The sequence below is a fragment of the Osmerus mordax genome, chromosome 8, assembly GCF_038355195.1.
Source record: "Osmerus mordax isolate fOsmMor3 chromosome 8, fOsmMor3.pri, whole genome shotgun sequence".
Taxonomy (NCBI): Eukaryota; Metazoa; Chordata; class Actinopteri; order Osmeriformes; family Osmeridae; genus Osmerus; species Osmerus mordax.
Genome location: NC_090057.1, coordinates 6,787,889 through 6,804,900, shown reverse-complemented (window position 1 = coordinate 6,804,900; position 17,012 = coordinate 6,787,889). Strand labels below are relative to the sequence as shown.

The window sequence follows — 17,012 nt, the reverse complement described above, 5'->3', positions numbered from 1 at the left end:
TGGAAGAACTATTCAAACAAATGTTTTTTTTGTTCTTCTTAATAAAGAGGGAGATAAGATAGATGTGACGGGGAGTCCCTTTTGCCCGACCTTTGAGGACCCAATGCAACATCGTCCAGTACATTAAATTATGCGATTTTTTTATTTGTAAAGGATAGCATCATATCAACTTGCACAACACTCGAGAGTGGGGAGCATAGCCGATAACCTACAATTTCACATATTTCCTTAAATACCTTTTTATTTTCCATATTGTTGTGAAAGGTGCACAGATGCATCTCGGACTAGATGAACCAGTGCGGGAATGCCAATACAATCAGATCTGCACGCGCAACTCGTCGCCTATGGATTCCTCGCATAAAAAGAAGAAAATACCCCAGAGGAAATGGCAAATCTTTCCTGGAAGAAATAAATTCTATTGTAATGGAAGGATCATGATGGCAAGACAGACTGGCGTTTTCTACCTTACACTGGTCCTTATTATGGTCACCAGCGGGCTATTCTTTGCTTTCGAGTAAGTGCTTGTACAAATACACCTCAGGCAAGACCCTATCCACCAGGATGCGCACGAGCGCATTGTTTTGAATCGAGTTTATTATACTGTAGGTAGGCTACTAAGTCACATATTTAGTAGGCTTGATCCGTAGACCAAAACTAACGATTGTTTTGGATTAGACTTTGTGGTTGTGTTTCATTCAGCTATTCTGACCCCCTCTCCAAACTTAAACTCCAAAACATCCACCGTAACTCGCCTTTACGGTTGCAGGAAGGCCTGTGGGATACAGTCATAGAATGGTCTTAATGTAATGCCATTTGATTCATTTAACAGTGAGTCCCAAGGGTTTCCTATTTCCCCAGTTTGACCTCCAAGCATGGGTTCAGGCAGACATGGGTTTGCCTTTTGACCAGGTGAAGAGTGTTTGATTTTCAATTCTTATTGGAAATAGACGGCATGTGTTTTGCTTAGCAAATTATGTATTGGTATTAACAAATTCTTTATCAAGTGAATATTAATTGGGTCAGGCAAAAATCCAACCTTACACAAAAATGTGTCTTATTGATCAAGAAAAAAACACTTTATAGAATTAAGTGTGTTTCATATTGGTAATGGTAATGAGGAACATGTGCATAAAGGTCAGGTGAGTAAGAGAGCTACTCCATACATTCCACAGTTGACCAAGTTGTATTTTGATTCCTAGAGGCCTGACATGCTGAGAAATAACACAAGGATGTCTTGTGATGGAAGTGTAGGACAAACCCTCTCTTTCAAGGGAGCTAACCACATGGTCACCCTCTGTCTGTGATGCTGCCTCACAGGTTACTCCATCTGAAACATGGCTAGTGTTTTCTCTCAGACGGTTCTCCAGGTCTCCTGTTGAGCATTTGTTGTACACAACAATGTTTCACGGGAACCACTCAAGTCCAAGTTGTCATTTTGACAATTCAAATGCAGTTGTAAATTTGCGTGTTTTGGTCCAATAGCTGAAAATGATTTGCCGCCAATTACAGTCTTTTTAAAGTAATGACTTGCCATTGATGCAACATTATGTCACTGCAGTGGCTCATACTGGAACTCCATTTTGTAACAGTATTATTAAATTACTGCGAATCGTTGTTACAACTGCCAGTTCCAGTTTGCAAACAGATGAGCGAGGGATCTGAGAGTCTGAGATTTCCTTGTCTACCCATCCCCCCATCGCTTTTTCTGTGTGGTCTTTCAGTCCTCCCACATTCCATACCACAACTTCCAAGGCACGGCACCCCAGTGTTCCCGTTTCCAAGGTAACCGTTTCCTCTCAAGCTCTTTGTGTCCTGTAGGACAGCTTGCGTCGCCAAGGTAACAGGAGGAGAGTCGCAGATTGTCCCAGTTACATTCGTTTGGTTGTATTTGACTTTCGGCTGAGGGTAAAGTATTCTTCTCTTTAACCAAGCTTTTGAAGTCAACTTACCCCAAATCCTTCATTTATATTGCAGGAACTCACATTATGATAGGCAGGGTTTCACTGTGATTAAACCTTGAATCAACTGTTCATATTTGTTGACAGAGCTCATACTTGTTTTCCTGCTTTCATACTTGTTTATAGCACTGGGCCCACAGAAACGTTCTTGTTTTTTCCCCCATTCTACAGAAACGATGAAAACGTGTTCCAAATAGTCCCCATCCTTAAAGAATTGCTTCAGAAAAGTTGCTAATATTTATCAAGGAACTTAAAATAGTTGGAATAACAATGTTTTGGGTCATTTGTTTTATTGCCCTTGAATGACGTTCCACTTGAAACATGAGTCTGGATGCCAGCTTCAGGATATAAACCCTGTTGAATAAGGCTGCCAACAATAACATCCATTGATAGTCACTCCAGTCAGACAGCGCAGAACAGTTTTAAATGGGTCTACTTGGAAAGCTGCTGCTATTTCCAATCCTAGCATGATGATCAGATAAGATCTCAAGACCTGTCTGTACTGATTCATTTCCAGTCTAGCTGTCTAGTACATCAAAATAAAGGCTTACAGCTATTTGGGATATCTGTCTCACGCATAAGGAGCTGATGTAAATATGCCTTAATAAATATAGATTTAACTATATTGATCAGATAGTCTTTTCTGCCTTTTGTCTGGAAGTGCAAATTCTTAATGAAATCATTGTGGAGACAACATTCCTGTGCAATATTCGCCCATGATTTGTTATCCGTAAATGTAGAAAGTTCTTCAGAGATATTCACTTGAAGCACGTGTCATACTGTGATGTTCCTCCTTGCTCCGTCTCCTGAGCCTGTGGAGCCATGTGGAGCTCAAATCTCATTTGAATGGTCTATTTTTAAGATCCTGCCCGGCCCTACATAGGATCTATCACGATGATCTGGGCATGAGAGGACCTACAGACAGAATACTTTGAGAATTCCAGATGCCATGCCAAGAACAGCTGGATCTAAGACTCTCATTTCCACCCACAAATGTCTCAGACCGTTATATATACATAAAGACACAAACCATGGGAAATTGCCTTACTGTGTTGATGGATGTTTCAGAATGTGTAATAGTTTTGTTTTTAAAAAGATGCCTCTTTTTAGTGGACATAATCCTTTGAACAGACATGAGTACATGCCTTTTATTTACTTAGTTTGGTTACGGATGCCTGTAGTTTAAAAGGCTTGGAGGGGGAAAGGTTATTCTATTCAGTTTCATATTTTCTTTCTAGAAAGATCATTGCTCCCTGCTTTGTCTTCTAATGCTTTCAAAATGAATTTTAGAAATCAAAAGTTACGAGTGGGTTGAGGCCCCGACATGAAGTGGATTGGCACAGGCCTGGTATTAGTGGTACAGATTTTCACTCGTTTCCCCTCCTTAAGAAAAGAAGAAAGAAACCAACAACTGCTAACTAGTGACCTTTGTCCCCCTTTCTCAAAGCTTTGTCCATGTCTGTGTTGCAGCTGCCCGTTCCTGGCGTCCAACCTGACCCCCGCCATCCCAGTCATCGGAGGGGTGTTGTTCTCCTTTGTGGTGGGGATGCTCTTCAGAGCCAGCTTCACCGACCCGGGCGTCCTGCCTCGCGCCACACCCGACGAGGCTGCCGATCTGGAGAGACAGATAGGTGAGCAGCAGCCCGAGACCTGGACGTCCACTCGCAGACCCCGAGCACTGGGATGTTTCCTCAACGCTTTGTCCTTATTTGTGTCTGTGGTTTACAAGTATTTAGACAGATGTGTCTGCTTATCAATGTGAACTTCAGTCTTCGACTGAGCCTTTGTGAAATGTTTCTAAGTTTGCTTTCTTTCCAAATGGTATTTGGGATGATAAGGAGAAACGTTTGTGTTTAGAATCAGCAGATCAGCAGAACTGGCTCAGCCACAAGGCATTGCAGCTTAATGAAAATACGTTTTCAGAGGTCGGTTATGATAAGATCTTTAGGCCTTATCGCTCGTGTCTTACATCTTCTGGGCACTGAGAAGAATCAGTTACATTCAGTCAGAGAAACTTTTGCTGGAGGAAAGTCTAGATGTATATTTAGATTGCCTTAGGTTGGGTGGTATTGTAACATTCCTGTCAATCACGAGAGGGCAGCCCTGGATAATTACCAAATTTAGGCATTGAACAGTGTTTCCTTAGTAGATGAAAGCTGTCTACCTCAGCCATTTGGAAGGCTATAAATGAAAGGAAAGAATTTTCTGTTATTTTTAACCTTTTTGTTTGTTGGCCGCCTTTGTCTGTGGACAGTCCCTGTTTTCTTGATGCACATCTTGGAATAACATTCTGCATCCTGTTTAAGAAGGCCAAGATGGACAGTGGAGCACAACAAACACTAGCAACAAACAACTATATGTGGAATTCTTTTATTTTGCTCAGTTTAAGAACTGGGAAGTATTTTACACAAGTTATATTATTCAATTTCTCAGCCCTCATTACAACAACGTTTTCATTACTTCTCTGTCATTCTTCCTACTTCTCATCTTTAGTCAGACCCCAAATTAAACCTAAAAGGCTCTGCTCCTTAACGTTTTACACTTCACTTAAATTAAACCATAAACTAATGAAGGCCTAGTGAAATGTTAACAAGGAACAACACATTTTACGAAAACAGGCTGAGACAGAAGTGCTGACACTCTGCAGCAGTTGGAGCATGGAGGGGGAACGACAGTGAGGAATCTGTCTCTTTGGCCCCCCCAGGGCCCCCCTCTTTAGACCCCACTCAGGAGAATAAATCATCCAGTTTGGGGAAGTGAGGTGTGACCCCCTATTTGAGGAGGTGCATTCATGTGTGGTGTCAGGGGTGTGAGTCTGCGTGGATGTGTTGGGGGTGTGTGCATGTGTGTTGACGGTGTGTGTGCCGTGTGTGTTTGTCAAAGTGGAGTGCTGGGTCCTGCTGGGCAGATGAATAATGTAATGTCAAGTAAACAGTGAGCCCCTGTGCCCCTCCATCACCCATCCCCCCCCCCCCCCCCCCCCCCCCCCCCCCCGGCGCAGTAAATTGCATCTGTGAAAAAAGTGCCAGTAAAATATGCTGACTGTGACATCTCAGTACATCTCACTCAGAAGCTTTATACTCGGTTAGTGCCATGGCGTGACTTTGTTTTCTGGGAATTTCTCCTGACTAGGACATTTACTTTAATACATTGCATCATCAACCATCCAACCATACACAGTTATAGGTTCATCCATGTTTACTCTTTATTTTGAGAGTCACATGTAGACAGGCTGTAGATGTTCATACTACCAATGAGCACAATGTCAGAACTCCAACTTTGCTGATATTTAACAACTGGTTAGGGTTAAGTTAGGTATTGGTTTAGTGGATAGGAATGAATCATTTGTTGATACATCCACAGATTGACTCTCTTAATAAGATGTTATCTCATCCACCATAGGAGAGCTGATGTGTACATGTCATGTAGCAATCCTCTACCCTGGATTCTGTAGATGCAGCTAACGGGTCCAGTGGGCCAGGATACCGGCCACCCAGAACCAGGGAAGTGCTGATCAACGGGCAGACGGTCAAGCTGAAATACTGCTTCACCTGCAAGATCTTCCGGCCGCCGCGCGCCTCCCACTGCAGCCTGTGTGACAACTGTGTGGGTGAGTGGAGCTGCATGCACGCTCTCTGTCTATGTTCGAACAAAAATAGAAGGCTGACTGTTTTATACAGAATGTACCACCAAACCCACTCACTTTTCACTCCTGCTTGGTGCTGCTATACCCCCCCCCTCTCTTGCTCTCTCCTCTTCTCACTCTTTCTCTTCATCCCCTTCCCTCTCTTTCTGTCATTTGCTTCCTCTTTCTCTTTCTTTGTCTCCCTCCTCTTTCCCTCTCTCTTTTTCCCTCTCTCTCTTTCCCTCTCTCTGTCTCTCTCTGTCTCTCTCTCTCTCTCTCTCCTCGGATCCTCCCTTCCTTTCCCAGAGCGTTTTGACCACCACTGTCCCTGGGTGGGGAACTGTGTGGGCCGGAGAAACTACCGCTTCTTCTACCTGTTCATCCTCTCGCTCTCCTTCCTCACCCTGTTCATCTTTGCCTTCGTGGTCACCCACGTCATCCTGAGTGAGTAATGCCTGTCGCAGCCACACGCACACTGTTCAAGCGCCGATAACAAAGAGCAGTTGCCCTGTGACACGCACACACACACACACTGCTTTCCCTCAAGCAATGTCCCCCTGACACATAAAGGATGTGGAAAATGATCCGCCATTCACCTGGTCCTGGTGTGAGGATGACAAGTGTCCAGATGCAACAAACAGTCGTCTTACTGTAATCCAGAACTAAGTAGGCTGTTCTCACCTCTGGAGTCCTTTATGTTAATGCCCTGATACTGTAACTCACTGTACACTATGATTTGCAACATTGATTTTACAGTTTAGACCTGATTTCCATGTGTATTAAACGCACTCAGCAGTATTCTCAGATAAACAAAGGGCCAATGTTGGAGACAGATGGAGAAACAGCAGCTCCATGGTGCACTTCATCTCTGTAATGGATTAAATGAGGGTCTTTCTTATTGATCCAGACCTCCTCCTCCCTCCTCCCTCCTCCCTCCTCCCTCCTCCCTCCTCCCTCCTCCCTCCACCTCCTCCCCCTCCCCCCCATTTCTTATTTCTCCTCCACCCTTCCTCTTCAACTCCTCCTTTTCCTCCTCCCCTTCCTCCTTATCTCTTCTCCTCCTCCTCTCCTCCTGCTCTCCTCCTCCCCTCCTCCTGCTCTCTTCCTCCTCTCCTCCTCTCCTCCTGCTCTCCTCCTCTTCTCCTCCTGCTCTCTCCTCCTCCTCTCCTCCTGCTCTCCTCCTCCCCTCCTCCTGCTCTCCTCCTCCCCTCCTCCTGCTCTCTTCCTCCTCTCCTCCTGCTCTCCTCCTCCTCTCCTCCTGCTCTCCTCCTCCTCCTCTCCTCCTGCTCTCCTCCTCTCCTCCTCTCCTCCTGCTCTCCTCCTTCTCTCTCCTCCTGCTCTCCTCCTTCTCTCCTCCTGCTCTCCTCCTCCTCTCCTCCTGCTCTCCTCCTCCTCCTCTCCTCCTGCTCTCCTCCTCCTCCTCTCCTCCTCTCCTCCTGCTCTCCTCCTTCTCTCCTCCTGCTCTCCTCCTCCTCTCCTCCTGCTCTCCTCCTCCTCCTCTCCTCCTGCTCTCCTCCTCCTCTCCTCCTCCTCTCTTCATCCTCTCCTCCTCCTCTTCTTCCTCTGCCTTATTCCTGGGTATACCAGGCTTGTGCTCCAAGCTGCTGACGCTGTTCTTTCTCTGGGTGGGGGGATGGGGGTTTGGGGGCAGAGCTGCCTCTGCTGCTGTGTTTGTGAACACAGATCAATCAACCACAGCAGAAGCATTGGAGCATGGGGAGAGTGCCCCGGCCCAGGGAACACGGGGCAGGTTGTCACAGTCTAGGGAGCACAGGGTTAGTTGTTCCAGTCTGGGGCCCAGGGAAGCAGAACCAGTATAGAACCTTGAACTGCTGACAAACAGCTTCCTCTAAATTAAATCAGGGGATAATGAGTGGATTAGTGAACAGGTCTTGATTAACGATGATAGGAAGACATCCAATGCAGTTACTGCATCAGGGGAGGTGGATTGTGCGGGGCAGGAAGGGGAGAGGGGTGTTGATTGGGTTTGGTTTGATTTCTTTCTCTCCCACTGTGTAGAGTGAGCGGATGATGGAGAGGGCTTCGAAATCACGCTGTCAATCATTCAGTGTTCTAGGAGTCTTGAGTGCAGAGTTGTTGTTTGTCCCAGACTTGACGCCTGTATACCTCGTTTTACCCAGTCTTCACCACTGTTAGGACTTGAGAGGCTTTCAGGGTGATGAGCTTGAGTCTTGAAGTCTAGTCTGCAGCCCTACTTACTATGCCCTCTGAGGATAGTATCTCTCTGCCAACCCTTAGCCAGCCAAAAAGATCAAAGGGAAAGCCCTTGATGGATTCATATTCATGTCAGATATGTCACTGGTCGGCTGGTAGAATGTAAAGCTGCTGTTGCTAAGCTCTGTGATTGAGGTTTAGAAGGTTGCCTTTGCTGTGGACATGTTAAGTGTTAAATTGCGCGTCACGTAACATCAACTTTTCATGTCTTTATCTGCAGGATCCAACCGGACAGGATTCCTCAGCGCACTTAAAGACAGCCCTGCCAGATATCCTTCCAGTAGGCTCCTCTCTTTCCACCTCTCTTTCTCTCTCTTATTGGTGGGTAAAGTTGTCTGAGTCATGACCAGGGTCCTTGACGACCACATGTAGTTAAGGGGAGAGATATAGAGAGGGTATCTAGACAGCCTCTCCCTTCAGTCTGAGACACTGATTTCCACTAAGTAGCAGGAGCTTCACTGCTGCTCTCATTCCGTCTCTGCCTCTGGCCCCTCACGCACCTGACATGCCCCAGCTAGATCCTGAACAGGCAAACACACACATGCACGCGCGCACACAAACACACACATTTAGGGGTGTTGCAACCTGCGGCTAGGGACGAGACCACACACACTCATGGAGCACACGCACACACACGTTGGAATCCCATGAACACGCACTTTTGTACGTGCACAGGCACACACACACTTTCACACATGCACACTTTTAACACACACAAACACGCTCATTTGGTTTTCCCATGCTGAGTGAGTTCCAGACAGAGTGAGGTAGGGCCAGGGCTTGTGTTTCCCCAATGTGATTTCTTTCTCTCACCATCTCTCCATTTTTGCCTTGCTCTCTCTCTGTGGCATGTTATTCAAATGTTTTATTAATCTATTGCATAAATGAGTCAATAGGAATGTGTTTACGTATCCATTTTACCTGCAGGAATTCAGGGCATTATATAGCACAGTGCTATTTAATAGACTACATGTAGTGTGCTGTCTAGCAAATCAATGTGTGTGACACAATCTTTGGGTGGTCGATATGTCTCACTGAGCCACACCAACGTCACATACTGGGGTAACCACACTCATAGGAGACTATCTTGTATGATTAGTTGAGGGGATGATGATGCATGTGTATTCTTCCTTGCTGTGTGTGTGTGTGTGTGTGTGTGTGTGTGTGTGTGTGTGTGTGTGTGTGTGTGTGTGTGTGTGTGTGTGTGTGTGTGTGTGTGTGTATAAGAGAGCGGTCTACAGTGTAATTCCTCCTTGACCACGTCCTTCACTGTGCTGGAGGTGGTGGTGTGTTTCTTCTCTGTGTGGTCTATTGTCGGCCTGTCCGGCTTCCACACCTACCTGATCAGCTCCAATCAGACGACAAACGAAGACGTGAGTACGAGCCGGCATCGTCTCACCCCCTCCCTCACCCACACCGCCCTCCACTCCTAGGCTTTGAGATATCTGTACGGTTTGACATCAAGGACCATTTCATGCCTGAGGGCACCGTGTAATTCCTCTCCTTGGTTTCCCCATTCTCGCTGTGGCTCGGCGGAATCAAACGCTCCCCGCGACCACACCTTATCCTTCTTCTCCTGTCTCCGTTGCTCCTGATTGGTCCCCTTGGCAGATTAAAGGCTCGTGGTCGACCAAGCGTGGGAAGGACAACTACAACCCTTACAGCTACGGCAACATCCTGACCAACTGCTGTGCCGCTCTCTGTGGACCCCTCCCACCTAGGTGAGCACATAGCCATGCCCTCGAGACACGGGCCCTGTAGAGGGAGCGGGGGTGGGGGGGGGGGGGGGGAAGGGGAGGGGGGGTTCTCTATCTCCATCTCTCTCCCTCTCTGTTTCTCCTCCCTCTCTCTTTCCCTCCCATACCCACTCTCTCCTATCTCTCCTTCCCTCCCTCTCATTGTCTTTCTCTGTCTCATCCTGTATCTCTCTCCCTCTCAGTCTCTCTCTCCTCCCTCTGCCATGTCTCTGTCACCCTAGCCTCCCCTCTGTACTCCTGGTATCTCATTCTGTTTCCCCTTAGCCAGCAGATACAGAACGCGCTCCCTCAGGGCGAATCAGACCTTAAACTGTGCTTAACGAGAGTTCAATCAAGATAGTCATCAGAGCCGAGCAGGAATAATTCAACACATGCTATCATTTTCCGTCCTATTTTTTCAAGGGAAACTTAATTGCCTCGTCTTCCACATTAAGTTGACTGGAGCCTAGCAGATTGTTGTTATTCCTCTCCCCAGCATATGGGTGAGGGTTATTACATCTCAACATAATGCAAGCTAGCCTGACTGTGAGAGATATGCCTGATTAGAACACTCTGACAGAAACATTGCACTGTTTTCATACATATGGTATATTAATGATTCATTACCCACCCCCAATTCCATTAATCCCATCCAGATGGTGTGGAGAGGAGCTGAATTATGTGTGCGGTTTGTTCTGTAGGTGTATGAGCTCAGTCTTGACGGAATTTCACACATCATTAACAAGTTTCCTGTTACCTCTGGGGGATGTGTTGGGGGGGAGTGCTCTGCACTGACAGGTGGCTGCCATCTGCTGTGTGCGTGGGCACACATGGAGGAATCCAGCCTGGAACATTTACCTACACACACACACACACAGGTTCTTGCAGACCTACAAACACACACACAAGCATGTTCATTAACACACAGCTCACCTGCATTGTTCTATCTCCTGTCTATCCAGTCTGGTTGACAGAAGAGGTTTCATCCAGCCAGACACACCCCAGCCTGCCTCCCACTCCAATGGGGCCAATTTATACACCTCCACCCAGCTTCACACTCACATGGTAAGCAATGTGTGTGTGTGTGTGTGTGTGTGTGTGTGTGTGTGTGTGTGTGTGTGTGTGTGTGTGTGTGTGTGTGTGTGTGTGTGTGTGTGTGTGTGTGTGTGTGTGTGTGTGTGTGCGTGCGTGCATGTGGAGAAAGAAAGAAAAGGCTTAAAGCCTACTTGTTAGATGTTTCGTGTTCTGACAGACCAGGCTGACACTTTAGTATTTACTTCCTCTGCTGTTTCAGAGTTAGATGGATGTCAGTGACCTCACCTCTAAATATTGCAACAGAAATTCCTTCACCCAAAGTGTCCATGCTGAGAAGTACCTATCTCTTTTTCTCTACCTTTCATTTATTTTCCTCTGTATCTCTCTGTGTATCTCTTGTGTTTCTTTTACACTTTCTGTCTATCTTGATCCTGACAGCTGTGCTTGAAATTGTAGCAGCTCAGCTTTTGAATTGCACTGGGTGGCATCATCCCCTTGGTAACTGCTACAGTCGTAATAGCTGAAGCAACCCAGTCACTCTCCCTCCAAATACAGCCAGGGTTAGACTGCTGGGCCCGGGGTGGGGAATACTGATGAGAGGTCCTGAGGCTTGAAACACCACTCTCTTGAAAATTCAGACAGTCATTTATCATCAAGCGGAATAATAATAGCCTATTTATTATTACTGCCTTAACCTTAATGGCGAAGGGGTGATGTTTATAATGGAATGGTTGTATGTAAGAGCTCGTTAAAATATTTTATGTACTACAGTATATATACTGTTTGTAGGATAATGAATCATACAGTATTTATGGTATTGCTAACTTCGTCTTTCTATTTTTGTGTTTTTCTGTTAACCTTCATATCAATGTGTATTTCATTCCTTTTTTCCCATACTTTTTCTCTTGCTCTGTTCACTTCATACACCTCCTTCAAAACTCGTTACTTTATCTCCTGTCCGCTTTCCGTCTCCTTCTTGCCTTCCGCCCGTCTCCCCTCCACTTCCCCACATCTCAGTGTGACCAACATCAGTGCATTCAGAGCACCAAATTCGTTTTACAGGCCGCTGCCACTCCGCTGCTCCACAGCGACCCAGTCATGCTGAGCAGGGGGGCTCCACTCCCAGGGAAGAGCTCTCTGGGGGGGCCCTGTGTGTCCCTGGCCTCCGGACAGCCCTCCCTGCCCTCCTCCATCCCCAGCCTGAGCTGCGCGGGGGACATGCTGACTCTGAGGGATTCCGACGCACACTGCCACCACCATCACTTTGTCAGCCCGGACCAGGAAACTCCCTCGCCGCCAGGGCCCGGCCCGCTGCCCTGCGCCATTCACATGACCCATGGTCACACCGGCCAGCTGTACGACCCGGCTAGCCAGGACTCCCTGCACGAGGACTCTGTCCGGGGCCTGGTCAAGCTCAGCTCGGTCTGAGCCCCACCTCCAGACTCCCTCCAGACACATCCTCTCCCACTCTCCACTGCCGGCTCAGGACCAAAGCCATACTTCCAGTCACACGCCCCAAGACCCAAATCTTCTACTCACCTGTGGAGATAAGCTACTCCAGTGCCAAACAAATCCTCTCAGTTTCTTCATTGCACTCAACCAGGACCAAAGTCAGGCTTCCAGCTTGTTCCACCTTCAGTATAGCCAGTCCCAGCTGTAGCAAGCACAGAAATGGGTAGCTGGCTGCCTGCCAAAACCCTCTGGCCATATTCTTCATGAAATATCATTGTACCTGCATCAGCATTGAAAAAAAATATGTATTTCCATCAAACTCTCATACTTAAAGGTTGATATTGTTGATTTTACGCCATAAGAAGGCACAGCAAGATGTTTTTTTATAACTCTTCAGGTTCCATGATCAACTGAAAAGACATGAATCAGGACTGCAGAACCTGTTTATACTTTGTGATGTCATGTGCCCATCAAGTCTGGTGATGCTCTTTTATAAAGAAGAAGACAGCTAGCAAGGGGCTGCTGGCCTGCAACCATGACCCTTGTTTGAGATTGTGGGTATGGATACTGTTAATAGTGATTGGTGGTGTTCATCAGCTCCAGTGTGAAGCGAAGAAGTTACATTTTGATCAAATGTGAAGCCAAAACAGTCAATAATATGCTGTGCCAAGATTTTTCATTGACTTCCAGCTGTTACATGAATGCCTGTGGATATTAATAAATTCACAACTGTTTGTACAAGCATGTTCTGTTCATTTGTTAGTCTGCCCTTTGAAATGGCATTGCATTTACATATAGGCCTACACAATGACAATACCATAGATCATTTTATACGTAGCTACTTTATCAGTCCTGTATGATGTGCTCACCTCTGTGGATTGGGGCCGCTGACAACAATGTCATGTCAAGATAAGCGATCATGTGCTAGGCTAGTGAGGCGATGCTAATGCTATCATCAGTGTATTGAAGCTTCACAGTGCTCTCTAGTGGATATAAAGGCTGAGGCAACCTTGCCTTAAACCAACTGGATATGCATTATTATTACATTTTCAATTCAGCATCACTTGTTCATAGGATCCTTCTGTTAGGAGAGCTTTTCAAATCCAGATTGAAGATACACAAAGATACTTTATTAAGAACAAAGAATGAGCATCTTCCAAAAAACAGACATGATCGATGACGTCGGGGTAGGCACGTAATAAATGATCACATAGTGTGAAGGATCAGTGGATGCTTGCATAGGAGGGTGATGGATACAACATTTTGTTCAAGAGACTCTTTGCTAGTGTATGACCATCATTTTGTTGGGTATGAACGGTATAATGTTATGAACATCTTCCTGATTTCACAACTCTATATTTCTTCTGTTTCCTTTGTTTTTGTCCAACACATGATCCTCATTTTGGTCAAATTGCCAAAGTAGCCAAGATAACTAAAAATAAAACACCATCTATAAGTATTTATATACACCGAGTCCCTGACAGGTTGAGATGTACTTAGCACTAGCCCTAAACTGTTATTAGAATGGAAATGCAGCAATGCAACAAATGCACTGTATCCTACTAATACAAAGCAGTAATTACTTTAGATGCCCTTAACAGTAGAACATACATTAAAGCAAAACATAATGGATTCAAATATGCATTACATCTGAGTGGTTACAATTCAATTGAGGAGTTTTGAGGATCAATGATCAAAATGATTGATTAACTATTGCTATTACAAAGTAAACACACTTATGAATGAGATCAATATCTTTAGCTAATCATGCTGGCCTTTATAAATTAATAATCACATCATTTATATTGGCCTGCTCTGTTTAGAAATATCTGACTCAACAGATTACAGACCAGTTGTTAATTACATTTTGTCAGCCTCACAGCAATATTTCAGGTATTTATGAATACCTCATCCACATCACTTTCATTAATAGCGCTACATTTCAAAGCACTCATGCACAGAGGAATGAATATGAAGGACCAGGTAGAGGCCTTGCAGCCTAGCTTGGTGGAGTGGAGTGGAGTGAGGGTAAGTGAGGTGTTCTTCTAGAAAGCTGCTCAGCCGCACAGGCTGGGGGGGGGGGGGGGTCGTCCCAGAGTTGGAGGACTCTCAGAGGGCGAGTGTTGATCTCTGGAAGGTTGTGGAGGCGGAGTGACGAAAGCCTTCACCACATCTTGACGTCCAGTAGCTGCACGTCTCCCTGGACCTCCAGCTCGTTGATACGGCTCAGGTCCTGGACTCTGTGCTTGTACTCCAGCAGGTGAAGGCCGTTCACTGCCACCATAAACTGCTGGGCTTCACACAGGATGATCATCTACAGCAAACAAGACACAACATGGGGTCACAATGACTTAAGAGCAATGAAAGTGTGATGAAGAACAGTGATTTTGTCTGTCCTGCATGAGAGACTGCTGAGTTTGGGGAGGTTTACAACAGTAAAACTTGCATAAGAATGGGTTGTTCTAACCTCAAAGTACTTCCCGGGTGTGAAGGGGAAGTTGGGCAAAGAGTTCTCCTCAGGACCCCAGCACTGTTTCAGGTAGGAGTTGCGGACAAATACCCCGTTCTTCAAGCGGGGGTTCAGGTGCAGCGCTATGTCCTCCGTGTTTCCCACTCTCAGGTTCACAGAGAAGCTGCAAGGTCAACAAACACCACAGAAGAAAACATGACACACCCGGTGGTCAAGGATCAGTGCTGGTCAACGAGTAGCTACTGATGCCAGAGCAGGGGTTAGCAATTAGCATTTTTTTACTGCTTCTTGTTAACCATCATTAACACTGTCTGTACCTGTGTGGGTAGGGGCTGGTGTGTCCTTTGATCGTGATGGTGTGTCCTGGACTCAGCCCCTTGAACAGTTTGCCTCTAAAAGGTAGGCTCTGGGAAAGCAATGATAACGCCACATTTGATGTCTTTGATATATTAAATCAGGAAATAATGTTTTGATGTAAACATTTTTAAAAAAAGACACAAACTTACAAAGTCACCTGATGATGAAACCAACGCCTGTCCAAAATAATAAAAAACATTTCAGCAGGAAGTTATATGCGTCACACCCCAAAAAAAGAAATTCTGACAAGTTCCGTAAGTTCCTTACATTCGCTTGTGTGACTTTGTTCACTACATCAGGTGGAGTTGGAATTGAGTTCTAAAAATTTGGATCACAAAACACGTTTTCCTTACAGGTATTATTCAGAGGTAAGAGACTGAGGTATAAAAAAGTATTTTATTTACAGTTAACAAAACATGATGAGCATTCAGCCTACTCACAGAGCTTGGGATGAACCCTATGGCCTGAACGTTGACCTTTCCAGATATGGCCAGAGTGTCCACTCTATCCAGGTCAAGTCTATGTTTATACTCCAGCATGTGTGCCCCATTCACAGCAACCTGAGGTGGGCAAAAGAGGACACATATCAACCCCAACAGGGATTAACTCACATTAATCGCATTTGTCTGTTCTGAACATTTCTGACAGGAGATGGCTTTAAATGTTTCAACTTCCATCTAAAAAGGAAGTTAAGGGAATTGGAAGTTAAGGATTTACTCTCTTATGGCTAAGTAGCTGTTTTGAATTGTTTGTCTAACCAGTAAAACAAGGAAGTGAGATAATTTGGATTCTGGAGTCTGTCTGCATGATTATATAAAACAGATCTTGCTTTCAGAACAATAATTGAACCCTCTTTGTTCCATGGGCATAGGGTTCATTATACATGGGTGGGATATAACAGTAAATCTGTTCCACCCCATCTTTATTATGAAAATTATATTTAACAGCCAGATCCAGTTTTTTTTTATTCTGTCCCACCCACATTTGAAAACAAAACTATGCCCCTGCTTCATTGTAATAAAGGGGGTTGACAGGAAATCAACAATCCTATCTAAATAGCACTGATTTGTTGGTTTGAAATTCTCACCTTGAACACATCTTGATGCACCAATACTATGATCTCAAAGGAGGCCCCAAGTGCAAAAGGCATTTTATACAATATCTCCTCCTTGCCCCAACGTTCTCTCTGCAGTGTGTTACAGATGAGGCAAGGAGACTTCTTAAATCGAGGGTTGAAGTGAAAGGCCACGTCCGCTCTCGGTTTTGTGCTGCTTCCACATGTTAAATCAATCTGGAACCTGAGGGCAAAATACATAAACTAGTCTGATAAAGCACAAAAGTGAATGATCTCCCTCTCGTTCATGTCACCCCTTTGTAACAATTGAGTTAGTCGTGTATGACTTTCCGATGTGAATTTACCTTTCACTATCCTTTTGAACCGAACCTTGAATAATAACCATTTCCCCTGGCAGCAACCCCCCAAGGATTGTCCCCGCAAAGGGGATGGTCTGTGGAGTAAATTGGAGATTTGGATGTTAGAGCAGTTCACTTTCTTGGTTACAGTTAACTGGCCAACATTGGTTTGTCGAACTTTTCGTGTTTCTATTCGCTCGGGTGTTGACCGAAGCCACTGCTATCTAGCTTAGCAAGGAGCTAGCGGCCAACGTTTAATTGTCGCTTGCCTATATGAATTTTTGCTAGTGTAACTAGAAGATGTATGGTCCTATAATCAGTCTTAACTTACCGGATTCATGAATGTTTGTTTCGGGTTTGTAATCGACATTTTTAAATAAGTTAAACTTGGCAGTCAACACACTGCGCACACACGCTATAATTTAAGAATTCGAGCCAGACCAGTATCCCGAGCTTTTCATTAACAGCCTTGTTTACTTCCTCATACTAAATGCGTATGACGATCGTCTTTCAACCAATAAGATTTGAGGACAACTATAGCTCCGCCTCACAAACCATTACGTCCATCATTAACATAAGACGTTGAGGCACGTTTTACAGCCAAAGACAACCATGCGTTTTTCACAACGCAAACGCCATTCACTTCTTGCTATACACACACACGCATGATGACGTTCAGAATTTTATTACAAATTCCCTCATAAAAAAAAAAAAAAATTAAGGGTACATAC

The 17,012-nt window shown here is 45.2% G+C and overlaps 2 protein-coding genes across 3 annotated transcripts; one reads left to right on the top strand and one right to left on the bottom strand.

Moving 5' to 3' along the window:
- The first annotated feature begins 272 nt into the window (after positions 1-272).
- zdhhc14 (zinc finger DHHC-type palmitoyltransferase 14) lies at positions 273-12,745 on the top strand. 2 transcript variants are annotated; one of them, XM_067241043.1, is made up of 9 exons: positions 273-514; positions 3,429-3,589; positions 5,413-5,568; positions 5,890-6,027; positions 8,039-8,087; positions 9,089-9,191; positions 9,430-9,539; positions 10,517-10,619; positions 11,652-12,745. In XM_067241043.1, the coding sequence occupies exons 1-9, from the start codon at positions 273-275 to the stop codon at positions 12,015-12,017; spliced, it is 1,428 nt and encodes a 475-aa protein (XP_067097144.1). In that variant the 3' UTR covers positions 12,018-12,745. The 2 variants fall into 2 exon arrangements, with proteins under 2 accessions (XP_067097144.1, XP_067097142.1); XM_067241041.1 differs by having other exon boundaries at positions 11,607-12,745.
- Positions 12,746-13,149: 404 nt separating this feature from the next.
- lgals8a (galectin 8a) lies at positions 13,150-16,811 on the bottom strand. The gene is made up of 9 exons (XM_067241496.1): positions 16,613-16,811; positions 16,288-16,376; positions 15,956-16,166; positions 15,309-15,428; positions 15,136-15,186; positions 15,018-15,044; positions 14,829-14,917; positions 14,509-14,674; positions 13,150-14,355 (listed from the first exon to the last, which is right to left on the bottom strand). Exons 1-9 carry the CDS (start codon positions 16,649-16,651, stop codon positions 14,206-14,208), a joined length of 942 nt encoding a protein of 313 aa, XP_067097597.1. The 5' UTR covers positions 16,652-16,811; the 3' UTR covers positions 13,150-14,205.
- Positions 16,812-17,012: the final 201 nt, after the last annotated feature.